At 40.2% G+C, this 26,615-nt stretch overlaps 2 protein-coding genes and 1 pseudogene across 9 annotated transcripts; 1 reads left to right on the forward strand and 2 right to left on the reverse strand.

Annotated features, from left to right (window-relative positions):
* Positions 1-1,062: 1,062 nt before the first annotated feature.
* On the reverse strand, positions 1,063-7,328 carry LOC147796617 (glycoprotein endo-alpha-1,2-mannosidase-like). Of its 2 annotated transcripts, none has more exons than XM_087146545.1 (4): positions 7,241-7,328; positions 5,888-6,579; positions 5,121-5,230; positions 1,063-4,174 (listed from the first exon to the last, which is right to left on the reverse strand). In XM_087146545.1, the coding sequence occupies exons 2-4, from the start codon at positions 6,456-6,458 to the stop codon at positions 3,461-3,463; spliced, it is 1,395 nt and encodes a 464-aa protein (XP_087002671.1). In that variant the 5' UTR covers positions 6,459-6,579; positions 7,241-7,328; the 3' UTR covers positions 1,063-3,460. The 2 variants fall into 2 exon arrangements, with proteins under 2 accessions (XP_087002671.1, XP_087002670.1); XM_087146544.1 differs by having other exon boundaries at positions 7,175-7,297.
* A 53-nt stretch (positions 7,329-7,381) lies between these two features.
* Positions 7,382-25,557, forward strand: LOC110986172 (uncharacterized). 7 transcript variants are annotated; one of them, XM_087146603.1, is made up of 10 exons: positions 7,382-7,615; positions 11,245-11,370; positions 14,535-14,628; positions 15,620-15,813; positions 17,253-17,391; positions 17,621-17,847; positions 18,554-18,632; positions 19,208-19,304; positions 21,384-21,531; positions 23,237-25,557. In XM_087146603.1, the coding sequence occupies exons 4-8, from the start codon at positions 15,799-15,801 to the stop codon at positions 19,237-19,239; spliced, it is 492 nt and encodes a 163-aa protein (XP_087002729.1). In that variant the 5' UTR covers positions 7,382-7,615; positions 11,245-11,370; positions 14,535-14,628; positions 15,620-15,798; the 3' UTR covers positions 19,240-19,304; positions 21,384-21,531; positions 23,237-25,557. The 7 variants fall into 7 exon arrangements, with proteins under 7 accessions (XP_087002729.1, XP_087002733.1, XP_087002728.1 ...); XM_087146607.1 differs by having other exon boundaries at positions 11,245-11,350; XM_087146602.1 differs by lacking the exon at positions 7,382-7,615 and adding an exon at positions 8,558-8,688.
* Positions 8,537-9,290, reverse strand: LOC147796618 (uncharacterized; annotated as a pseudogene).
* Positions 25,558-26,615: the final 1,058 nt, after the last annotated feature.

Raw genomic sequence — 26,615 nt, forward strand, 5'->3', positions numbered from 1 at the left:
TTGACATATCGTACATAAAGCTTTCTGAAAAGTTATCACTAAATCCTTTATGAAACCCACCGTGACTGTCCAGGGATAATCTATCGAAGTGTAGGTTCCCATCCAAACTGGAAACTCTAGGTTTTCCGGGGTTTTAGCATCAAAACTTGGTTTGTTTCCACGTCGACTTACTCCGCGTGCGCATTTCGGCACGTAGGCCACGATGACGTCGCCTTCATAAATTATGTTAATGTACTATGCCCCAGATCTCCACATTAGCATGGGCATAAATCTAAAGAAAATATATCCAAATACTATAAAATCACCCCTCCGACTTTTTCGAGTTTGAGGAAATAAAAGCATCGTATTTTTTACACTTTTTAATAGTCCATATTTATAAAAAGTACATGCTTTTACATGCCAACGTCTGAATTGTTTAATGTTGTGGTAACCCAATCGGTTTAATGTGAAAAATCATTACAAGTCATGTGACACAAGCTGCGGCATGACTGTTCGTGGTTATCAAAAACAAGGAACACATAGTGAAGTTATTTAGGGAAGCTTCGCCCAGCTGTTTCTAATGACATGGATCAAATCTTGTGGAAATAAAGACCAAAATGATCACTGTAAAAGAGGGGTTGCTCTGCAAAATTGACATCTGGGGAATTTTCGGAAACCCAGTACCGATGATCCCACCATGTGAGATTTGCCAGCCGAATAAACTCATTCCTAGAGGGAGTGGTTTCCATAAAAAGTAATTTGGGGATTTCCATTAAATTTATCATAACGTCTCCCACATATGCGACCATAAAAGCTGCCTCCTTTTTTTTTTACACAGCGCATGTATAATATGCACGTCCAAGTTGAACTAAGCTCTACATCTGCATGAATAAATTTTGACTAGAGACAGCAAACACATCACACTTAAAAGATCAGAAAATGCAGCATCAGCCCACTGAAATGCAAACAAACCATAACCAGGGTTATCAAGTTCAAGTTTGCAATTGAAGCGGTCCCTGCGCCCAATCAGCGACGACGAGTTCACTGATTCATACTGCTCGTAATAAGGTTAAAGGAAATGTGACTGAAGAAGGCTGTAAGTTTATTTTACATAACGGGCTTTGCCCTTACCCAACGAATACATTAATAAACACTGTATGCTCCGTGCTTGTCAGAGAGCTTGCGAAAAAATTCACAACTTTACTCGGGTGGGACTCGAACCCACGACCTCCTGCTTACTTGTGCCTGCCATAGTTCACCAGAATACGAGTCAATTCCGGGGATGCAATTTCATGTATTGCCACTTCAATGTCATTCAAACATTGCAATTAATACAATGGGAATACCAAAAGCGATTTGGCTTTTACTGTTCTTGACATTTTTCATTGTTTACATTCTTCGCATTGTCCCATCCTTAAAACAGAATTACAATAATTTCGTATATCTGTCAAAACCAGCAACACAACATCCACGTCTTGTACAACACAATCATATTTCAAAATACATTTGTATACACAGAGTCAGAATATATACAGTCTTTCTGATATTTCAAAATTAAAACAATTGCTCAAAATGTACACATAGGTGGTGACCTGCCTACACATACACACTTGTACTGTACATGTATATGCTTTATAAATGAGTATGTGCTAACTGCGCATTGCATTCATGAGAGAACAGTCACAGTATGACACCTGCACTTGCTGGACAGACCCCAACTAATTCAGACTATAATAAGCCCTCAGAGCTTAGAAAACGTATGTGTGATGTTTCCAAGATAAGCTTGAATAAGTAAACATTATTCAGTCCCTCCCCCCCCCCGCAAAAGAAAAAAAAGAATGGCATTTCTTTATGCTCTGCGCCAAACTTTGAATGTTGTGTTTCTGTAGTAGTATCGTCAAAAATGATTGGGTACCCCTGCATGCACATATGCTTTGCCTCCATTGGTGCAAAAAGGGCGACATCCAAGTGACAGGGTAAAACTGTGGCAGTCCAGCCAAACTACACATATTAAAAGGTGCAGCGAATTGTAGGCATTTGCCAATCACATATGTAGGTTTACCATTTGAACCTTGAATCTACAATCATCTTGCTTCAGTGCTTGCTTGTCACAAACATGATAACACATAGTGTAGATTAACTGTTACTTAGGAACATAGTAATCCTTGAAATATTTGTGTACTATGGCTGATCTTATAGCGGATCAATGATTTCATCACCCATTTTTCTAGTTGGGCAATGGAAGGTACACAACAAATCATTCTTTTACTAGCCTTTGTCCCTTTGTGACAATTTATATCAGTTGAGGAAATTCTCACATGTTCTCTTCAATTTAGGGGAAGACTTTCAAAGAGATTGGAAATTTCTATGGAACATATTTACATATACATTGAGTTATAGTGCAGAGCAAAGTTTCTCATTTAATGTGGGAATATGAATGCCTCAAGAAATCAAAGAACCTTGAAAATGTGTTCATTTGCCAGATTCTGTTACAGCTGTGATTACTCCCTAGACATCACTGCTATAGAGGCACTGTGTGGAAGCCATCATGCAGGGCTGTTCTTTTGTTCCATAAGGAAATTGCCTTTGTGCATACCATGTGGAACAAAAGCAGTGGTCTGCAAGACACCAACAATGCAATGCAAATCCTCTACACAGAGTGCTTCCGTGCAAAATAATCCTGATTGGAATGATTATTATGACCAAACTACACATGTTCATTTGCTAGCACAAAGCACGGTATTTACTGGCACACTCTGCCTTGGGACATTGTAGATGCTTCAGCAAATCATTGACTTGTATTCAACCACAAAACAATTTTTCAAATTAAACTTCTGCTTCTCTTTCATTTTCCAAGACCAATTAACACCTGTCCAATCACCACCGACAAAGCTGCCATACTGTCCGTGGCTCATCTGATGGTACTTTTCATAGGGTTATTTGGAAAGAAAAAAAATAAACTGGTACATGAAGCACTCCATCTGTAGCATCAAGCACTTGAGTAAAAGGATTCGCATCCAAATTGGCTGAGACAAAAATGGATGGCGTGTGCCACTGACGATGTCACACCTGCTAGTCCCAAGGAATGGAGTGCTCAGGTGGGGGTTTGTTGGTCTTAGCAAATGCAAGGAGAGTGTTATGCAAAACACTGAAGCTCAGTGATGCATAAAATCTGGAATGTATTTAAGCTATTTTTAAAAAAATGAATATGTTACTTTGTTACTTTTCAATGATGTTACACATTTGGCTGACACTTTTTAGTACAGTGATTGTATTAACCATGCTGTTGATGTCCTTTTATTTTCTAAAATGGATGTAAAAACTTTCATTATCCTTCACTGGTACTAATTTAAACATGTTAAAGGGACAATGGGCCCCAAAGTACAGTGTAAGAGAGAATAGGCTCTGAAATCCATCAAACCTCCTGCTGGACTGAGATGGATCTGGGAATGGTCAAGGTTGCAATGGTCAACCTTCTCTGCTAATCATGCTCTGATTTTCCTTGTCGGGATGTAAACTTCTCAACCATTTGTCTGGTGAGGGTTAAGTAGTAGTCCGGGTCATTGGGCAGATAATCAAAATATCTCAGGTTCCTGCTAGGTTTGGGAACTGCACTTTCAATCTGTGTGCCTTCATGCCACTCGTTGAAAGACGTTATGGATATGACGGGCGGGGTTTGGTTCATGGCTGCTGTAAAGGATTCTTTGTAGTATTCGCCGTTTTGGCGCAGGTGGGTGTTGACCCCATTCCAGGGCCTCACTTTGACATCGTCATACCCCGGTCCAACGCTAGGAATGAAAAACATGGCGTTTCGCCTGGCAAACTGGGCAAGGAACTTCCAGTTCGTCCAGCGGGATCCAAAGGTAAACTTCTTTGCTGCAAAGTAGGTGTAAAAGCCGTTGAAACCACCCACGAGCAAGTCATTGCTGTGCTTCTGCTCAACGTAAAGGCCAATGATGACGGCGTCGTACTTGGTTTCCCTGATGCTCAGCGGGCTGTTCTTCTTGAAGACCCGCCCCCAGGCCCTTGAGGATGTCAAGTAGGAGTCGTACAGGTAGACGAGAGGCAGATCTTTGCCTTTGTGTTTGTACCTGTAGAAGGCTGGATGGTTACCATAGGTATCAATGACATACTTGAGATCCTCTACAAAGGTGAGCTCGGATCGGTTTTTGTAGGGCTCACTATGGAAAGCCAGCTGCAGTGAATGAATACAACACATTAAGGCTCAGTTGTTAAAGTTACAAATCCTAACTGTAGCTAAATCCACTGGTATCCAACAGTGGTCACTTTATGTGAGATATTGATGTAAGCAGTGAACAGTAGGTGTTTTGTAGTAGCTGCTAGATTTTGTTAAAGCAGGGTACCTAGAGAGGCTTAGGGTTCATCAAAGACACATAGAACTTGAACAGGTATTTTTTTTACATGTACATGTAGAAGATGAAAATAAGGCCCTACTATTCACAACCACACAAAATGGAGAATAAAACCTGACAACTATCATCACACACTCTTCAAACATCTATTGTATGTCTCCCATTCTCAATTTGAGTCTTAAAGCATTGTTCCCTTCCTTTACCCACAGAGAGTTGTGTTAAGCAAAAGCAAATGCAACAGACCTACGTGTACTTGAGCATGTAGATACAATGAAGACACAAGGGCAGTAGTGTAGATCAGAAAACACAGATGACTATGGACAGATTTCCTGCTCTTCAAGCCCATTGTTCATGCGTGAGCAGTGCTACACAAGTACACATCTGTAAGCTATAAGTGTGCCTTGTACATGTACTGTATGTTCAGCTCTTGATTCATAGAATATTTTAACTGTCGGGTCTTGAAACCAGCCCTGTAACTGCTTGAGTCAACAAATCTTGTCACAAGTTCTTTTACAAGTCCTTTCCCAAGTATTCAGCTCAGACACATGAAGCAGGATGAACAGCACTTCTGTCACAATTCATTTGAAGGCTTGTGATTTGGCTTGAGACTGGATGACTTTGAAATGAACGTACCCAGATTTGAAGAGACTAGACTATGTACAACCCTGCTTTGAACAAACTGTGAATTTGAAATTGAATTTGGTGAGAAATGTGTCTATTAAGAAACTATGTAGTGGTAGAAAGATTGTTTGATCATCGATCACTGACCTTGATATCATACTTGTGGCAGGCATCCAGAAGGATTGGGACTAGGTCATCACTTGGGATACCATTGTTATCAGACTTGCTTGGCGGATACCATGATAACACCAAAACACCTGTCAACAGAGAAACAATAACGGAGTTAATTGGGAAATGGTATTTTGTGGAAACCTTACGACATACTCATTAGGGATATGAACGTGTACGTTTAAGACACAATCAATCGTCATTTGTGCATTACGTTCCTTTGAGATAACAAAATTATGAAAATCTGAAGGATGCCTTAAATTGATGAAGTTTCAGCTCAACAAGTGTACATTCCAAGCAAAACGATATTCTCAGATTTCAAATTCAGATCAAAAGTTGCCAAGCTTTGAAGTGTATCTGAATTCAGTACCTGAGACATGTTTTCAGCTTCAGTCAAATGCAGTTACTTTATTTCACACGCTGAACAGACGAATTATAGAAACCGTACAAAGGGTGGGTCACGTGAATGCTTACACGAATTGCATCACTGGAACTGGCTTTCTTTTATTGTTTTCTTCAAAATGACAGCTTGCCAGAAAGAACATCACAGGAAGTTTAGTCCCATAACCATCTTTTATCTCAGTATGCCTTTCAACAATAATTTCATCAGTTGCCTTTTGGGTATCTGCGAATGATGGACCGTACCTTTCAGAGTAAACCTCATTTACTGCAACTTTGTTTTCATCAAAACATTTCACAATTGTATGTGCAAACCTGTCATCACAAATTGAACTGAATATACTCACCAATACCAGCTGTCCGCAACTGTTGCATGTGAATTTCAATCACACTTGGGTCTCTGGAACTGTAGCACCCAAGCTCTGGATAAAAGCTGGCTCCTATGTCGTCCGGAGGTACGTGCTCTTCAGTGGAGAACTTCTTGGCAATCTTCTTGTCCCAGTGAGGGAGCCTGGGATGATTCCAGTGGTGGTACTTCCCATCAAATTGTGGGTTACCGTACCATGGGTAGTAAAAGGCATGAACATTATAGTTTGGTTGGGGGAAAGTGCTGACATTGTACCGAGATCTCAGCGGTCTATTGCCAGCATTGTTTACAATCAGATTCTTTGGATTTGGGATTGGTGGGTTGGTAGGAACTCTCTTCAAACTTTGGTTGTGTCTGTTCTCAGCTGCTTTCAATTTCAACAATTTCTGGATGCTTTCCCTGTGGAGAGCCTGCTGTCGCTTGAAGTCGTCATCTTTTCTGGATTCTTCTTTGGTGATACTCCGGAGTGCAAAGTAGCACCCGATGATGAAGGCGATGATGATGCACGCCGAGATGAATCTCAGGGAACAAACGGTGCGTCTCGTTAGCATCTTGGTGAATGATGTGAGGCATTGTTTGTGGGACACATTCTGATGCGTGGAGATACGGTGTGTAAGCTGGCATCTTATATTTTACAAGGAGTTTACACATACACACTGCATATGCTGTATGCTGAAAAAAGACCAGTTTTTCATAAGGTCTCAAACAATTTTCACCAGTACATGATTCAAACTGCTTTACCAAAATCAAGATTGCAAAAAATGCAATGGTTAAGCTGATGTACAGTACAAGGGATCAAGCCGACTCACGTGAAGCGTGTAATGCATACAAGTACATAGTGGGTGGTGTGTTTGGGTCATTATTGCAGTCAGGAGAATGACAGGGTGGTGAGTTAGGGTTGGGCGTTTACACACTACATGTTTGAACATTTAACGAAAGAAGTTCCAAATCAGTTTACAGATTTTCCCAAATATTAAAACGGAACCACCCCTTTTACTAGAGGTTTAATGATGGCTTTCATTTTTATTGTAAACGATGTAATACATGTAATCTGATTTTTGAAACATTTTACTGCTCACTCATATCAAAGGAATGAATTCATCACCGGAACTTTATGTAGGCCTATACTATAGTAGACATTTCATTTGTCATGTTTATTGTGTTTCTTAAGCCTAGGTTTTCAATGACAATCGGCGAGGTGGTTTACATGTTTAATCAGTATGGGAAATTTCTTTAAACAATTTTCAAATTAAACATAAATACCCACCCTTAGTGATGACAGTTGTAAAAGTTAGCTTTGAGGAGGGCGAAAAATACGGAGAAAAATACTCACGTAGGCCCAGCTCCTTCTCCAAATTCTTCGCTTTGCCCTCTGGTGGAGAGAGCGCCCTCAATTGGTGGCAAAAATTAAACTCGCGAGCGCAGTCTAGTCTGTTATGTTGCTTCGAAAACCCATTTTCAGTGGATCCGCCGTACGGCGGACGTACCACGCGTACGGTAGGGCCGGCCGGACAGACAAACTGCGAACGTGTCATGCACGTGGGTGCGGTGGCACGCGCACACGTGCACATAGGGCCTATTGGTCGCTCTAATCCGTTTATTTTCGCGACTTCGTATATCATCTAGCCCTGTTAGACCTGGGTTATGTATCATCAAGAAATTAGTCTTTGGGGAATCGCTGGCACATCTACGTGATAACATTGATGGAGTAAGTACAACGGATTTTGCTTTTATTATTGCACACTTTTCTAGCCCCCCTACATCCAGGCCTAGGTGTTCTAAGCGCACAACGTTGCGCTATTACTCTGACTTCCACACCTGTGATACATGCATCCCAATGCAATTAATTGCATATCCATGTAGCCTGTCGCCAAGTTATAGAGCAGGTTAATTTATTTCCATATAATCTTACAATGACATAAAATCCTCAACTTTTATCCAGTAGTCAGTACAACTACAATGTGTTAATAAACCGCATGGTTTGACTTCACTCAAGCGTAAGCTTGTGAGTACCAAATGTTTCCTGCTATACGTTAATTGTAACACAGTAAAATATACGTCTGTTGTAAGCGCACAACGTTGCGCTATTACTCTGACTTCCACACCTGTGATACATGCATCGCAATGCAATTGCATGCAGCCTGTCGCCAAGCTATAGACTACAAAAGAACGGGTGTGTGTTACTTAACTGACAAATAGCAACTAATTACCAAATAGAAAAAACTGCCGGTATGACCGGTTAACAACTGCTAATGAAAGCAAATAAAAACGATTTTTGAAGAAAAAAATGAAGTGTCCCAGCATCTGGAAACAGGCAAAAACACACTCTATAGAGGCCCAACTGTTATATGGCCAATTAAATGTCAAATATTGAATACTGTGTTTATTTAAAATAAAAGAATACTTAACTTCAAGTTCTTGGACTCGACATGATTATGCTTCATGGAGCTACAGTTTGAACATTCTTGAAAATGTGATTGTTACAGGTTCCCTTTTTGCTTTGTTTTTTTTTATATATGTATATTTAGATATCTCTGCTCATCTACTGCTGTTTATTAAGTGGCTCATCCTATCACATTGAAACAATGTAATAGTGCAACGTTATTGTTATCAGGCTTTACTCGCTTGGTTACTTCCAATCTGTTTCCAGGGAGTCTACAACGTAACCATCTTTCGACAAATCGCTTTTCCATCTTCCGTGCCTTCTCCAGCACCTTTCATTTACAGATGTTCTTGCTGCCATGGATGCTCCTCCAGCCCTCAATGAGTGCAAACCTACATGTATGTTTGTATCTCCACACACCTCCTTTAGTCTCGCCACTACTGTCTCCCTGGCTCTAGTGTAACTTTATGGTTTGTTTTTGTTAATTAGATAGCACTTTCCTTTACTACTGTATGCAGGTTTGAATAAATAGTGATCTGAGCCGGGCTCTATCTTTGCAGTGCTCAAATATCTCTTTAGCATTGTCACTGGACTTGCTGATGTCACTCCCTTGTGTATTACCACATCATTTCCTTGTCTATATTGATCGGTTTACTTTTGGCTATGTGTATCAACATATAATCATCGTAAAAACTTAAACGTACATCCTTACACTTGACTGCACTAACTTCATTAAATCTTACGAATCCATTGAAACATAGTAAAATAAGCTCAGATCCCTTAAAACTAAAATATCATGAGATGATGAGTATTTTTCACACAACAAAACTAATTGCTCAATAGTAACCATTTCTTTTTTATGAACAGGGGTACTATTGTGTCTTTTGACTGATTCTAATAGACTATTCACATAATGGTTATCCGACGGGTCTGTTAAAGCATGGTTAAAGTATGGCTTCTTCCAGCCCCCCCCCCATGTTGTCGATAGGCTAATGTACATGTAGATCTTATACCGCTGTTAGAGTGAATGTGCCGTTGGAATAGGGATATGCAGTCCAAAAAGCTCAATCACATGTACATGTAATCCCGTTTTACAGATGTATGCAGCACATTTTCCAAGCCTGAAGTGAAGACTCTTATTTTGTCAGTATCTGGTGATTCAAATTGTGTTTAAAATGGCTTATTTGGGGGCGGATGTGGCTCTTTTGTCCCCCCTACCAGTCCACACCAAATAAGAATGAGTTGAAGGAAGACAGCCAGTGTAATTAGATTAATATTGGGCTTGGTTTCTTGCCAGCTGACCTGTCTACCATAAGCGGAGAAGTTTGAATGGTATGGCTGAGCTGTCCACCGGTTGCAGCAGTAGGCCTACTACATCTGTTGCTCCAATTGATGACACATCTGACGTCCATGAGAATGGTGTGATTGTAATGCAGACCAGTAATGAGGTTGGCTATAGGAAATGGGACAAGAAACAGTTTTGCTTTTACTGCAATGTACCCCAGGCCAAGCTCCCTCGTCATTTCCAGTCATGTCACAAGGAAGAAAGAGAAGTCGTCAAGATTGTCTGTGAGCCCAACGCTAGTGTGCATAAGAAACTTCTGTGGAAAATTCGCAGTGTAGGTAATCGTAGGCACAATTGCCAAGTTCTTCGTGAAAGTCACGGTGTGCTCATTGTTTGGTAGAGGCCAACTCGCAAGGTATGCATATGGACTGTGCAAATATTGTTACTGTTAATTTTGTGCATACCAATTTGTGGCGACACAGGTGTCCTTTGAAGCCAGCTTCCTTTCCACAAACTGACAGCACCAGTAAGAGGGCTCGTGTGTGTGGACGGGTTTCTCACAATAGTGATTTGTTGAAACCTCCTCCTGTTGGCGTGTTGTTCCAGTTGCACCAGGTTCTTAGTCCAGTGAAGAGAGATGATGTGGCTTTGGTAGTCAGGGATGACACGCTGATTGTTGAAGTAGCCAAAATTGAATACATGAAACTTAGGCACGAGGTAGATCAGCATGACAACATCTGTAACAACGTACGTGAATTGCGTTGACTCATCATACAACTCCAAAAGAACACCCAGCAACCAAATGCATCACTTGAATCATTTGTCCATCCGAACCTTTCTGGTATTGTCAAGACCGTGCAGGATATTGCTGGTTTCAGGGAAGACAAACAGTTGTACGATGTTGAGTCCTAGCACTGAAGATTGGTTATTCCATCAAGAAGTTTGCACTCATCTTGAAAGGAAGTGCCCTAGAGTCCAGCCAAAAACACAAGGGGGAACGTGCGGAAGAGTTTCTGCAGTTGTGTGAAATGAACTGGCAAGACCTTGTGCCCACGCACGCACACAGAACACTGTACCAATGAAAACACAACAAAGTCACCATTCTCCTGACAAATACTGATGTAGTCTAAATGTCGTCATTCCTTCATGAACCTCGCAACCGGGAAGTTCAACTCCTCCAGGGTGCTCGGAGCAAAGAAATCAGACCAGCTTGACAGAGATTGAGTGAAGTCACTCTGTGTCACCTCATCATGTTCAACCGAAGAAGGCAGGGGAGGGTTTCAAAGATGAAACTTGAAGATTTCCACCAGCACAGCACCGCCAAACTGGAATGGGAATGCCTGTTGAGTGATTTAGAACAGCAGCTGTGCAAAATATTCTGTGTTGTCGAAATAGTTGGCAAGAGTGACAGAACTGTTCCTGTGCTTCTAAGCAATGAGGCAATAGAATGGTTGAATGATCTGGTCGCAAAGAGACATGAGGCTGGAGTAGCCCAAGACAATCACCCCAATAAATGTATCTTGCCCAAAGAACTCCCAAAATAATGTTCCATTGTTGCCGGCCACCTCCCCCCTCATTCACCCACCCCAACGCCAAGCAGAGACTGCCAGATACCTGTATATACTTGTACTTTAACTGATGGATTGCAATGTTTTTTGTTTACTCGCAGAGGGCTTCACCAGCGAAGAGGACTGGTGGTCTATGCGTTTATATGTCTGTGGCATGCGCAAAATGGGAAAACAGGACGTGACAAGATTTGGAATGCTCCTTGGCATGTTAGTATTACAAACAAAAGGTAGGCTAATTGTCCAAATACAAAAGGATTTGCAAGTAATCGTGCAAATACATTCTGTTCATGGAATTTTGGAAGTTTCCATGATTGACTTAGTAGTTTGCAGTTTGAGTTGAGGTTTGTACTGTAGTGTGACATGTTATAGCTGACTGCCAGAAGTCAATAAGTTTGTCATGTGTCTGTGCTGGGTCCAATGCCAACAGGCGGGGTGGATGTTGGACCCTTCAGTTCTGAGGGTAGATAAGTGGCACAAAGTCTGCTTTTTCAATCAAATTTTCCCATGACAATGAGAGCAACCATTAGGCTTGGGGTACCCAGGCTAAAGGAGGCTTTACACCAAAAATCACGAGGGTTTTCTCATTCTTCCATTTTCTTCCCAACGATCACACCCTACCGTCCATTTTGTGTGCATCACACAGTGCACATGCAGCGACAGCCAAGGGCGAGTATAGCCAAGCTAGTTCTGCATGTCATTTTGACTAATTTTTCGAGGTGGCATTTTTTAACCTGTCGCAGCTAGCATAGCAGTTGGCCTAATGGTGTCACTCCAGTCACATAGCTCAGAGGTCACTCATGCAATAATAACAAGATTCCACCCCATCCTCGATATGACCTTCCCTTGCTAAATTGGCAATTGGCCCGCACATGTGCACTGAGCATGTGATGCACGCAGATTGTTCAGTATAATATGATTGTTGGGAAGAAAACGGGAGATACGTGAGTAAACCCTCCAATTTTTCAAAATAAGATTGGTCTTAAAGTCTAAAAGCCTGCGTTAATTATACAGTTTTCAAGAGCTATACATGTACGTTAAGGTTGTTCTCACATGAAATTGGATTAAAAAGTTGCATCACCGGTCATGATACCTCAAAGGCTGGATTCAAAAAAACAGATAGCATTGCAACCCAGTATAAACAAACATGGCCGCAAGTCACACAAATTGGTGACTTTAGAACATCCTGTAGGCATACCCCACAGTTCTTGGGGTAAACCTCCTAAACATGGGGAATATCTTTTTCCATCAATCATGTTCTAACTCTCAGCCTGGGCCTGTCACCTAGCCGAGATTGGACGACAGTTTCGGTCTCTTCAGTTGGGGTTACAATGTGTACATGTAAGAGACCTGGGTGAGACCATGAGAGGGCACAATTTTCCTAGCAGCGGTGGCTCCTTTGGTGGGAACTGCACCACAGGAGACTATGAAGTACACGCATCACAGTTGCATCACGACCCGTAAATGAACTCTCCCCACCAACATGCATGACATGGCTCTTTTTGACCAATAAGGGGGCCCGGGATGCTTATGCTCAAGGCGGATAGACCTACGTGTACATGTACTGTCAGAAAGAATTCCATGATGTATGATGATGTACACTTATCGGGGCTTTTCTTCCCAACTCTAAACCTGAACATCTCTTCATTGTCTTGTTCACTCATTAGCATCCTGTAATTGGCGCTAAATGCACTGTTGGATGATCAGATAAATAAATAAAATAAATGTAGATGTAATGTGGATACTGCTTGACACCCTTTGCACAAATGGACCATGGAGGAACGACACTGGTCTAAAATGTTCAAGTGTTTTCTAAGTGAATAGCAGCAATATTTTCACCGCTACGTGTAAATTTAGACCTTTTAGGACACTTTTTTATTGTTTTGAGCATGGCTGCTGGAACCAGGGGACCGCGGGGCACAGGCCCCCCTCCCCACTTTTTTGAGACACGAAAAAAATAAAAGCATGATATTTACACTGCATCTCTTCTAAGTTTGTTCATAAAAGGCTAGTTTTCTATTTGAAGTAATATAAGGAACGGAGAGAACCCCCCCCTGCCTTTGTGTTGGTCATTGTTTGATCAGAATCTCAGGAATTCTTTTCAGACTTCTGGGGGGATATGTTAGATAACAATAGTCTAGAGTGTGTGCAGGGATTGGACAGGTAAGGTGGGTACCCCTCCGTCCCATATCTTGGTATATAGTTTTCAAAGCGTTTGGAAAGGCACACTTTGAGCCGACTTTGACTGTTTTGTCTTGATCATCTACCATCTTTTCTTGTCTTGGATGTCGAGTCAAATTATGTCTTGTTCTTGTAAACCCATAGTGCATTTGAGCGGCTACTTCCCGGGCAGCTTGATAGGATGCATGCACATTATCTTGAGTCGTTATATGCGTACTCCCCGCATGTGCCCTGGAATAACACGGCTAGCTCACTCAAACATGGCAAACCCCGACTGGTAGCCTGATGGGTGGTTGCGCTGCAGCACACGCTGTATGCAGGGGATGTGTGTTTTTGTTCCGCATTATGATGATGCAGTGTTCTCATTGGTCACATTTCTGCGGTTTGAGTGCAAGGACAGTGACCTCTAGATCCATCGATTGCCCTGCTTGAGTCAGTAATAGTGAGCATAATTGTGTCTGATGTTCACCGTCAGAAAAAATATTGATACACAGAGTAATGGTAACGTATTCCTTGCTTAATGGATTAACCTTAACTTCCGAAGGGGCCCTTTTCACCATGCCCATGGCACGTTGGTCGTAAGTGACATTTGTTGGTCCACATTGAAGGCATGCATCATTTGGACACATGGCGCAAAACAAGATGGCAGGCAATATTGAAAGGGATTTTAGTTGCAGTAATCATAAACTCTCGCCCCTCAGAGTCGTCAATCTAGTTACAAACAATTCTAACAGTATGGCTGTTCTTATATTCAATAAATAAATATCCCATCTTGTAATAATTCAAAAGAACGACTTGAAGAATCCTTAGAATAAAAAATCGACATGCACCTGACATACCGCGGCGTTAGGCAGTGAAAGTGGGCACATTATCAGAATCTTTAATTCTGAGAGATTTGACTGCATCTGGCCTTAGGTTTCATGTGCAAAGCATAAAAGGGGATGGCAACTGCCTCCGTAATTCAGTTTCACATGCAATTCAAGGGAAGTTTAATTTTATTCAAAAATGCTATAGGGTAGAAAACTCCAAGCAACATTCAAAGTTCCTGCAGAATTTGAGTGGGTCAGTGGGGGTGCAGAAATGAGATTGTGGCAAGGGGAGAAGATTTGAGAATTTGATAGAGACAGTTCCAGAATGTTAGTTTGAATAATTTACATGGTTACATATTAAAGCCAAAAATATTATGGATGATCTAACTTAATATTTATTTCAGGCAATGAGTTTCTAGCCACACAACTGCATGTGTGCACAAGATTTGATGGAAAACGGTGTCCTGTATGCAGAGTTGTTTAGAGTATGTGTTGGAGGTAAGTAAAATAATTTTCATAGTTTAATGTAAAATATGGATTTGCAATTGCTGCATTCACTGGTTGTTTCATTTGTTCAGTATAAAACATGGAATCCCCGAACTAAGCTAGGTAATTCCAGAGGTAGGTTTGTTAGCAAGGAATCGTAGGTGACATACACTGTACATATACGTACTTATTCCAATCAGCCATTGGTTAATAGACCCCTTTACTGATGACATGACGCTTTGTTTACTTGAGCATTCTTTATAGAGCTTTGAATTTTCCATTCTCGTGTCATCAGTACAGGGTTCTGTTGGAGCCCTTCATTAATTACTGATTAAAGAATACATGTAAGTCTAAGTTATTTACAATTTAATTTAGATGTATCTGTGGAATAGTCCACCTTTTGACATTTCATCAAGATAAGGGGTCATCGAGTCATGTAACTTTTAAAGAATCAACCCAAAAATGACTTTCTGTCTTGTCTCTAAAAGGCTTTGAAATTTTTCTGTTGGAGAACTTGTGTTTCTTCCAAATCACATATTTGAAGTGATGCCTGATTTTCTCTGGAATCAGTTTACCTTCAAGTTATAAAACCAGTTCAGCTGTTGTCAGACATTAATAATCAAAGCTGTACCACATATATTTAATTTTTTTTAAATACCCATTGTTAAAAAACACCAAGAATTTAAATACAACACTGTGATGGTTAATAAGAGTGGGGGGACTTTATGGAACTGTTGCATTGCCTAACTAGTCTGAAAATCTAAGGTTTCAGTGGATTTCTGGCACGACGCTCTTTCAATTATTCTTTAGCTATGTGACGAGTATGTCATTATGTATTCAGGAATCACATATTTTGCCAGAAGTATGTGTCGAAATTCCTGGGTTGTCAAAATCCATACTGTAGGTAATGAATTGGGCAAATTATCTATGTGCATACATAATCTTAGATTCATTCTGTGCCAAAATACCTGCGTGTGTAATCATTCCTGGTAAAACGCTGCAGGTTCCTTTCGAGTTCTGTGATGTTTTCCGCCAGACATTTTACCCACTTGGTGATGTGCAGTCAGGATGGGAGGGTGAGACCATCTTTATGCTATGGTCAAAACTTGGCAGTTTTTCAGCTAAGCACACCTGTTTTCCCAAACCACTTTGTGTGTCTAGTTCCTCAAGTATGTGAACATCATGATGGTGATAATGGTAAGTAAAAAGTATTTTAGAGAAATTCATTTTTTATTACATGCACACAAGTCTATTAAGACAACATACCCTGCAAGTAAGCAGAGATGCACTTGACCATTGCAAATGTAGAGTCGTACTAATTGGCAGACTAGAACAGTCCTATCCGTGCTGCTAAAATGCTAATTTGCTGAGGCTTACAGTTTTGATTTTTGTAGTATTTGACAGCAGTGACCAGATAAAATGATAAAAAGTTAATGCACGACGACGAAAACAGTCGCAGGTAAGTGGTGCTTTACAATGGGTCTTTGATACATGTACATGTACATCTCTGGATACCTGTAGTTAGGTGAGCAAACATCACATAGGAAATGCTGTTGTCATCAACCATGTCAGTTTCAGAATGTGCTTCTGCTCAACTGCCCCCTTGTACATGTACTTCTCCAAGAGTAAAAAGTGAAGTTTACCAACGCTGTATGATTACTTTACGGTCTATTTTTCTTGAGCATGTTTTAGCCATTTTGTTTGAAATTGTTGTAATTAACAATTTGTGTTCACATTCATGTTTTGCTACTGAGTGTCTCTCACAAGATCAACAAGAGACATTTTCACTCATTCCATAAATATGTGGACCATTTGTTCAGAAATTTTAACCCCTTTTCACCGGGAAGCGGTAAGAGCCGCTGTAAAAATTGAGATCCCTGAGCCCGCTTTTCAGCTATTATTCTCGGCCCACGCTCAAGCAAATACGGTGAAAGAAGGCATACCCTGGCTCTTGTATATATGGTAATTGGCCTTTGTGTGTTGCCAAGAAATGAAAAGGCCGAATTTGTATCATAATCACCAGCTTTACAATAGTCCCCACTTTGATAAGAGGCAACGGGAATGTGGAAGCGTGAGTAGAGCCGCATGCCACCGAACAATGAGCCTTTTCACCCTGTAAATCAAAGCATGCAGAGCACGCAGGGCCACAAACCAAGAATTTGCGGTTTGTTAGGTGGCCTTCGTGGTCAAGCGAGGCTGGAATTCTCGGAGTCGGCTTTCAGAAAAAAGTCCGGACGTCAAGGGGTTAACAATCTTGTAAAAACTCTGAGCAATCGTATATACATGCTATTCTGAAATAGGTGTTATTCTGTTATACTAATCTTCACATGATAACATGTTTAGTTTATCCAATTTTTTTCAAATCACTATCGTTGCCTTGCCTGAATTTTTCAGTAACTTTGTTTAAAGAATATCAATCATATATATACAACGGTTGATCGACATTGCTGTTGACCAATTTTGTTGAGTTATGTTTCATGGTTCAAACAAAAGGTCTTTGGGTCTCCTTGCCTGCAGACTGGGTTTCTGACTTTCCTGCTTCTGGAAGATAATGTTAAAAGTTTCTTTACAGAGAGGAGTAAAATGTTGTCATCGAATCTTTGATGATTTACTCTTTCCTCAATGCTTTACCACAGAAAGCCAAACAGCAGAAAGCCTCGAAAAAGAACAAATCCATGCCACAAAATGTCAGTGTTACGTCACGCACCGGTTCCATCCATGGCTCCAGAACAAATGGAGAGTGGAGTTGTCATACTACAGAGGAGCCTAATGCAGGTAGTAAACCAGATAACCAGCTGATTTATTAAATTAAAAGAATAAATATTACATGTGATGTTTACAAGGGGTTCCAACAAGAACTTGTAAAGGAATTCATTGTCAGTTGAAAGATTCTGTACATGTAGTTCAAAACATCCGTAAATGTTTCAGAGCAGAGTTTTTTCAAATAGTACTTAAATTAAATTTTTAATGTTAATTGTAAATGTATCCATTGTACATTCTTTAGTAGCTAGTCCTAACCCAGAGAAGTCTCTTCACGAGGCATGGAGTTCACCAGCCAGTCCTCAGAAGGAGCAAACATCTCACCAGGAACCCAGTTCACCAGCCAGTCCTCAGAAGGAGCAGACTCCTTACCAGGTACCCACTTCACCAGCCAGTCCTCAGAAGGAACAGACATCTCATCAGGAACCCAGTTCACCAGCCAGTCCTCAGAAGGAGCAGACTCCTTACCAGGTACCCAGTTCACCAGACAATCCACACCATGAACCAAATTATGATCCACTGAGTCACTGCATAGGCACAGAAAAGTTTGGATTCTAGATGCTCTGTGGTGCAGTCTTGGGGGCTTTCCGGGCCACTTGCTTCTGTAATTTGGTCCCAAATCTGCTTGCATTTACAAAGTTAAATAATGACAAGAATTTTCAGTAAAGCCATAGAGCCAATATACATGTACATACGGTACCATAAAACTTGTTGCATTTGTGTTGCAGGAACTCCACCTCGTTGCTTCACAAATATTGATGTCTAGTGCCCCCCACCAATTCTTTTTATACTTTTATACCTTCCAACGGGATTATCTCAATTTACATACACTTAAAACAAAATTTTGTCAGAAAATTATTTTTAATTTTTGGGCAGGTTTAGAGATGTCCATAATGCACTGAAGGAAAAAAATTGGAAAATTGAGCTGAAATAAAAATTTCATGGAAAGTTGTTGTGGTTGAGTAAAATCAGGAGGTTTAAATTAGATTTGTGGAAGTTTGATGAAATTTCACTTCCTTTGAAATTGGAGGTAAAAATGTTGCTTTGGCAAGGCACTGGAGGGAAAAACCAAACCGCCAAAGTTAGGGGTTGCGCAGTTAGGGGGCTTCAACAGTAAATGATGTTGCTGCGATAATAGTAAAAGCTGAAGGGATGCACTTTTTTGTTTTTGTTGTAGGAGGAAGTCATTAAAAGAAAACGATGGAGCAAAGACAGGCCAATGAGTGGGCAGCATCAGTGGAGAGCACAGAACCTGAGTAAGTTCCTTCCCAGCACCAGGTTATTCAGTAACAATCTGGATCGAGAAGGTGAACTTTATTCCTGCAAGTTTACTCATTTTTGCGCGTACTATTACATGTGTCTTAATGCCAACCTTCCCAGATCGTTCAAAATCCACCAGGAGATTTGTGGAAGATTTAGGAAGGTAGAGCCCAGCCTAGCCTCTTTGAATTCAAATGGGACTTGATGTGTCCATAGAAGTTTGGAGAATGTGTCATTCTGGGAAGGACTTTTAGGATCCAGAGAGGTTTCCAGGAACCACCATCTTTCTATGCTGTCCTTACATCTTGTTTCTTAAAAAATCATTTACTTTGTCTGCACTTTGTCAGCTCTGACACAAGTTTAGCCTCACAGAAAATGATGAAGATGACTCTGATGTTAGCCGTAGCAACAATTCAATGCAGCTTTCCACTGAAGAAAGTTGCTGCTTACTTTCTTTTTTCATTTTTTCAATTTTTTATGATGAAGTCACCTCTCTGTTTTCACTGCTGAAATTAACACCTAAAGTCAGTGATGACATCCGTATTTTATCTCTTTTTTGTTCTTCTCAAAGAGCGGGCTCAAGAGAGACTCAAGTTCCAGTGAGCACCCAAGTGAGAGCCACTCTGACAGTGATGAGGAGCAAGAACAGTGGATGGAGGAAACAGCAGGTAGATAAGCTGTCAATTGTCAGTCATATTTGCCATCTGTGAAGAAATCAATTTTGCAGGTAGATTTGGCCCTGGTACTTCCTAACGTCTTAACCCTAAAAGAGCTTGCTCACATTGGACCACATCACAGCCCGCGGCAATCCCCCAAGCACTGGGCTGTCCAATGCTGGATTTTTTTACAAACTTCGTATACGTGACTTTCCATCTCGATACAAATATTGAAGTTTTATCTCAATCTGTCATATGGTTTGACAGTCACTTGGAAGTTTGGAATGACAGTGGAAAAGTATACATTCTTGATTAACCTCTCTAAGAAAAAAAGGTGCTGTGCGAGAACGGTTTGTTGGATTTTCACAAAAATGGTGTCAAAATGACCAAAATGAGCAAAACTCCAAAAGGCTTCTGGAAAATATGCCGTTTAATAATATTGGAAAATATGTTAAAGGGAGATTCCCTCTCTCCTCCCAGCTCTTTAGGGTAAAATTGAGAGGTTCTTCAAGAAAATTCCACTCACACAGCCAGAGTTTTCACAATTTGTTAAATTGAGAAAGCAGTCACTGGGTACCTCCTGTTGTTTGTACATGTGTCAACTGGCTGAAGATGGACCTTTTCCAAATCAGCTAGCTCAGGCTGACAGAATTCCATAATTATGTGGGAAATGACTGAAGCCACTCACTTGTGGCTTTAATCATTTAGTCTCAGCCACACCTTTTGGACATTGCTTTAAAACCCATAACTCTGCTGGGGACATGCTCAAACAAAGTACATTACACAGAAATTGGTCTGAGGAAAAGTCATGGAAATCAAGATCATACAGGGGTGATTTTGATGGTGGTTATAGATAGTGGCTGTGGCAGTCTCCTCGTTTATTGTACCAAACAAATTTTCTGTGCAGAGTGGCATTAAATGCCATCGAAATTGTCATATTTTAGTTCTGGATAGTGCAGGAAAGGTCACCAGTTTTTAGATTTCATTGGAACCTAGTCAGTAACAATCAGGGCCCAATTTCTCAGCGCTGCTTAGCACACAATTTCGTGCTTACAGAAGCTCTGCATTTCATGCATACTGTAAACAGTAAGTACAGCCAAATGCATTCTCACCTTGGAGGAAAGATTTGCTTAAACTTACTGATGTAACAACATAAATGTCTATCCGCACGCAACCGTTAACACAACCACCCCGAGCACCGCCATGAAGTAGTGTTCAAGGTTAGCACATTTTTCTGCTAAAGCGAGCACGATTTTTCTTCTGACTGTATAAACTACTTTACACCGGTGGCAGTTATCAATGTTGATGATGCTGGGGCGGGATAATTATTATTTTTTTCTGTTTTCAAAATTTTATAAAAAATTTTTGTCTTCATTTACTGGACACTTAAACCCACACGAAGGACTGTCTGGTAGCCACTCTAGTCTGTCAGACGAAATCTATTGATGCCCAAGTATTTCAGCCAGGCCTGCAGCCTTGTAAAAAGAGCCCAGCTTGTGTGGTGTTATATAACTTTCTTTTGTTCACAAACCTGGCACAGTGCTCTGCTGACCTCTTTTCAATAGGGGCCAGATTAGCATGCAGCGGTGCTGTGTGGCTCATCACTGCGGTGGTGGATCGCTTTGTTTTTGGTGGTAATCCACTCGCACTAAATGCCCCAAACCATGGTATACTGTTTCAAAACAAGGCTGGGTTATCTGCATTATTGAGAGTGAAAAATGTCAGCAATGCCCAGCAGCCTGGTCTTTTGTTCCCGAGTACAGTCATTTATTACAAGGCCCAGTTCTCTTTGTCTGATTTCGGAGACCCCCACCACGTATATAAAGCTTCAGGTACGGGAAACCCCGGCGGCAAGTGGATAAGAAGCCTCATGAAATTGGGCCCTGACCCAACACAGCCTTTAACATCCTGCACTCCCCAGCACAGTACGATTTTATGGATTTAACAGTGATCCACAATAAAAGTCTATGTGGTGATGGGTTGAAACGTGGATGTTTTGCTCATTGGGGAAAAACTTTTTTATTACAGCGTGACTGAAAAACCTTAGGTGACCTTTCTGTGTTGTTTTTTGTCATTTTCCCCTGTGCTTAGATTTGGGAAGGCCTCATTGCCAGGTGAATGTACTGCCACAGCTGTCCTTGAACAGCTGAACGTTGAAGCTGGCTAGCATCATGGTTTGAGTGGACTGGCCAATGAAATCTCCAAAGTGAAGAGGCAGGTTACGTCATAAGTAGCACAGGTACGAGTCCCGAGTTTCATATCATTGCCGACTTTCTGCAAGGATGAATCCGGGAAAGGGGGAGGGGCCAATTGGGGTCATGACCAAAAAAGGAGCAAAATTGTTTTCATTTGAAAAAATGGAAGGATCTTTTTGATCTATTTAATTTCCCTTCTCTTGAAAAGTGGAAACGTTGCCTAACCCTTCAAAACAACTTTAAAATGAAAAAAAAAATTGGCCCCCAGAATCAAGTTTGTCCCCGCGCCCTGAAAAACCTGGTCCTGGATCCACCCTTGGGTGCTTGTGGCTAGCTTTTAGGGCATTCCTGACCTAGGGATGGTTGTGTGCAACATATCAACCAAGCAAGACGAAAGGGATGAGGTTAAACCCTTGTAACCAGGGCAAGCTAGTTGAATGCTCCCACTATACTGGAATTCTTCACATTTTTGCGGCCTAAAGTTCCTTTTCCTTCATGGTTCATTGACAAACTACCATTGATCAATGGTCCACGTTTCCTGAGACATGTTCAAAATGTTCAAAAAAGAATTTAGGTTTCATAGTTTTAATAGTAAAACTCATAAGTGAAGCGTCTAATCATAGACATAAAATACCTTTAGACCGACAACAGCACGGGCATAATTTAAGGAAAGTCTCGATTTTTAATAACCACGAATAAATGGCTGTCTTGTCCCCCTCGGGTTTCATGATTTGCTGTGCAGCACTGCAGCTACATCAAAGAAGATGGATTGGGGGCAACTGTGGCAATTGTCCATCAAACATTATTTGGCCCTGTTGGTCTTTCTATTAAAGTTCTAATCCGGCGCAGTTCAATTTTTCTTCCTCATAATATTGCCCATTATTACAAGCCATTAGTAGAAGCCAAGGTGCATATTATGTGAAATTCAGATAAATTCCTGACATCCCTGTTTAGTGAATATTGTGAGAAGCAAATTCAATATATTTTCTCAAGTTTTATATGATAGAGCACTGAGAACTGTTTCCAAAACATTTCAAAAATAAAGTCTAAATTTTCAGATCACGTACATGTACATTATGGGGATTTGTTCAGGCTTTTTGAAGGTGAGCAATGAATATGGACAAAAAATTAAGTGTCAGTTTAGAGCTCTTATTTAAAGAAGGACCTATCCTAATTTTGACAAATATTGAACCAAACACAAAAAAGGACCATGTTGTAAACTCTTAACAGTATTTTCAGTCACCATCCAAAATTTCCGATTTGTATCAAACTCAACAGACTTGTGCACACTGTTGAGATATTTCTGCCTTCACTTTTGTGATCACTCATTGATTTTGTAGGAGGTGTTGTCGGTCTAAAGGTATTTTAGGTTTGTGGTCTTCCGTGATTGATGTTACAGTATTACTGTAAAACAGCGCCCTCACTTGTTTGGAAAGGGAAAGTCAATTATAAGTGTTTAAAAATGTCATTTTTTGATTTACTTAACCCTAAAAGGGTGTCTGGAAAAATATTTTTAACAAAAGAGTACAAATCACTGATGGTTTCAGATGTAATGGGTCACCAGTGTCAAAGGAATCCTCTTGTCACCGTTTATTTTCTGACATGAAAATGGATGAAAAGCAGACACTAACAGTTTTTAATGAAATAAAAGGTGTTAAAAAAAGGAGCATACAAGGATCCTATACTTTTTGAAGAAATGTCTCAATTTCTGCTGAACTAAATTCCTTTTGTGATCAATTTTGTCCCCAGACCTCCTCACATGAAAACTGTGGGTATGCCCTAAGAGAAGCCAATGCCAATGTGAAGAGCGCCCTTGCCTCCTTCAACCTGGAGAGAAAGAAGCTGGAGGACAAGATCCTATGGGACTTCACAGAGATGATTCATGAAGACGTAACTCAGATAGATGCCAGTCTTTGCCCTCCATCACTGAGGAGGAACAGTTTCCAAGATTGCATGAGGGATGCTGACCAGAATCTTAGGCATTGATTCACAAAAAGGCAAGGAAAGAACTCAATCTTCTCATGCAATTCCTTGCTTCCACCTTAGTGATGGAGCAAGTGTATCTGCGTTTGTACACAACTCAAAGGATCAAAGGATCATACATAGTGATTAACAATTTAAAGAAATGGTATTCACATTGCAAAAAATGAGCATCATTTCATTTGGCTATTTTTCTGGCATTAAACAAGATACTTCTGCTACAGAGTACTGAAGTCTCATTCCACTGAAAAAAAAACTTTGGTTTGCACCTTGTCCATGTCCTTTACGGCCCTGAAGCGGATGTATAAAAAAATTGAGTTAGAATGATATCACAGTAATGTGAGGGCGCTGTTTACGAGTAAGAAGAATATCACGGTAACGTGAGGGCGCCGTTTATTAGTTGGAATGATATTGTGGTAATTCGAGGGCGCTGTTTACGAGTTAGAATGATATCAAGGTAACATGAGGGCGCTATTTATTAGAATATCACATTAACGTGAGGGCGCTATTTATAAATTACAATATCACGGTAAGGTGAGGGCGCTATTTACGAGTATAATGATATCGTGGTAATATGAGGGCGCTGTTTATGAGTTGGAATCATATCACGATAACAAGAGGGCGCTGTTTAAATTATGAGTATATTCTAGTAATACTAGGGCACTATTTGTGATTCTGGATCACAGAAACGAAGTGCTTTAAAGATCTCATCATGAAAAAATTACATGTAACTGTACAGACCCTTTCATTCAGTAAAATAATGCAATGTCTGAAATGTATGTCAAATTTCTTCTCCCAAATTACATTTTTTTATGATCTGTGAAAATGGTGATTGATACCAAAAAAACCAAATTCGTGGTTGTAACGACATTACTAAAAAGCATCACAGTTGTCAAAAACCTAAACACAAAATTGTTAGAGGTCCAATATTTCAGTCACTTTTCTCAAAATGTCTTTAAGTGAGACACATACATGTACATGTGCATGATTTTACCACAATAGGGTTGTATAGTACTCAGGCTGGCCAGTCTCATATCCCCCCACCCACAACTAAGACACTCACAGTCTCTCTCCCCTCAGAGTCGTTCCAACCTTAATTTATGCGCACAGAGAGTGATAGCTGGTCATCATAAGTTGTGCAATACCTTAGCAATACACATCACCAAATGCATTTTGACCGTGACCCTTCCAGTTAATTGGGCTCTGGAACACGATTAACCCAATTGTATTGTCTTATATTCTGTGGTGCTCAACCAAGCACGAACATGAGCTTCAGTGTACAATAAGTAAAGTCAATGAGGTATACACCTGGCTGAAATTATCAAAGACAAATATCTGATCCTATATATTTTGAGTACAGTGTAGTGTACATGGTGTACATTGGTATAAAGTACAATGCTGCTAAAATGAACAGGGTCCATACACAATGCGATTTCATTGGTACTGTTCCAATCGTCGCATTTTCATAGGCCTAAGAATCGAAATGTTCTGATTTCCATAAAGGGGTGAGTACTACAGTATTTGCCAAAACAGAGAGGGTACTATTTGCAGAAAGAAGAAGGTGCTTTTTTTTCTATGTTGAAATGTCAGTTGTTACACATACAAACGAGTGTGTAATTGTTCGTGTAAAACACATTCTTTTGTGCGGCTGCTTGTTTTGCTATGGGCTTATAATATGGCCGTTCCAATTTCGGACTTTAATTGACATCTTAACTTTGGAGTCACTGTCTATACCAAATTGTTCTCGTGACATTTTACTTACAACCAAATTATTCATTACTTAAGAGGTACTCTGTAAATTGGATAGACTATTGGTCAGTTTGCTTTTGAAGAAAGACTGTTGTTTGCCTTTAATTTGTTTCTTTTCATCATAATGCATTGACTGATATTAATGCACATTTAAAAACATGTTTACCTTTTTACTATACATGTACGATGTACTTCGAAATTTGCGAGTAATTACATTCGGGAAGACTCTAGACTTTGAAACTACTTCTTTTGAGGACTAAAAGCTTGTAACTATTGAATGCTTTTAAAAATTGAATGGCGTTTCCATTCATGAAGCCAAAACACCAGCACTATTCAGTCAACCAAGTGGATGTTCTGAACCTCACTTTAACTAGTAAGCCCCCTGAACAGAGACATTGACAAATGGGAAGAACTACTGACATAGGGCTGGATAGCTCAGTTGGTAGAGGTATTCCAGAGGTCACAGGTTCAAAACCCACTCTAGTCAATTTTTTTGTTCATCTTCATAAGTTTTTCCTCAGACAAAATTCTATGTGTATTTTGTATTTTCCAAGTTGTACATCCACATTGCCAGAGCATTAGAAGTCTTTCCCTTAAAAGTATCACAAAACTGCAAATTGTTGGCTCAGTGCTGAAAGGTCATCACTACAAAAATGTAATTTTTAAAACATTTTAAGGGCCTTACTCTGCACGAAAGAAATGTTTGATTTAAACAGTTTATTTTTTAGTCAAAATTTTAACCAATTCTGTTTCCCAAATTGTCTAAAACAATAGTTTGCACTAAACACCTTTAAGTGCATTCTAGGACCTTTTAGCACTGATATGAGATTTTAATTTTAATGAAAATCTTATCTTGCAAAAATGCTTTGTGTGTATGTAAACAATCACCATTTACTGCTATAACCAGTTAATTTCTATTTGCAAGTGAAATAAATACTCATTTATTTAAACTAGCAGAACTTGTTTGTTCATGTACATCTATTTGTAAAACTGTAGTACTTTGCCACTTAACCTTTCTCCTAATCTGGACTATTTTACAGTGCCAGAGTTTAAGGTACATCTGTTTCCATCTTTAGATTTTAAATTACAGCCTCATCCTACACGGAAGCCCTGCCTGTCTTAAACATCATCCAAGCTCCTTATATAAAGTTCCCTCTTGGAGTCGCTTAGCCTCAATCTTATAAGGGCTACAATAAACCCAATAGCAATATGGAACATTAAGAAACTATGTCCTTCAACCCCATGGGATCCTCAGAGCACTAATACTGATGGTGCCGATATACTCTACCTTTCCTATCAGCTCCCAGACTTCCAAGTCCCTAGGACTTCCACCCTTGCCCATCTCCAATACACAGTTTGGCTGAAAAAATAGTCTAAGTCCAAACAATGGAAGGTTTAA

Source organism: Acanthaster planci, linkage group LG15, assembly GCF_054643075.1.
Source record: "Acanthaster planci isolate LZ-2023a linkage group LG15, COTS_SCS, whole genome shotgun sequence".
Taxonomy (NCBI): domain Eukaryota; kingdom Metazoa; phylum Echinodermata; class Asteroidea; order Valvatida; family Acanthasteridae; genus Acanthaster; species Acanthaster planci.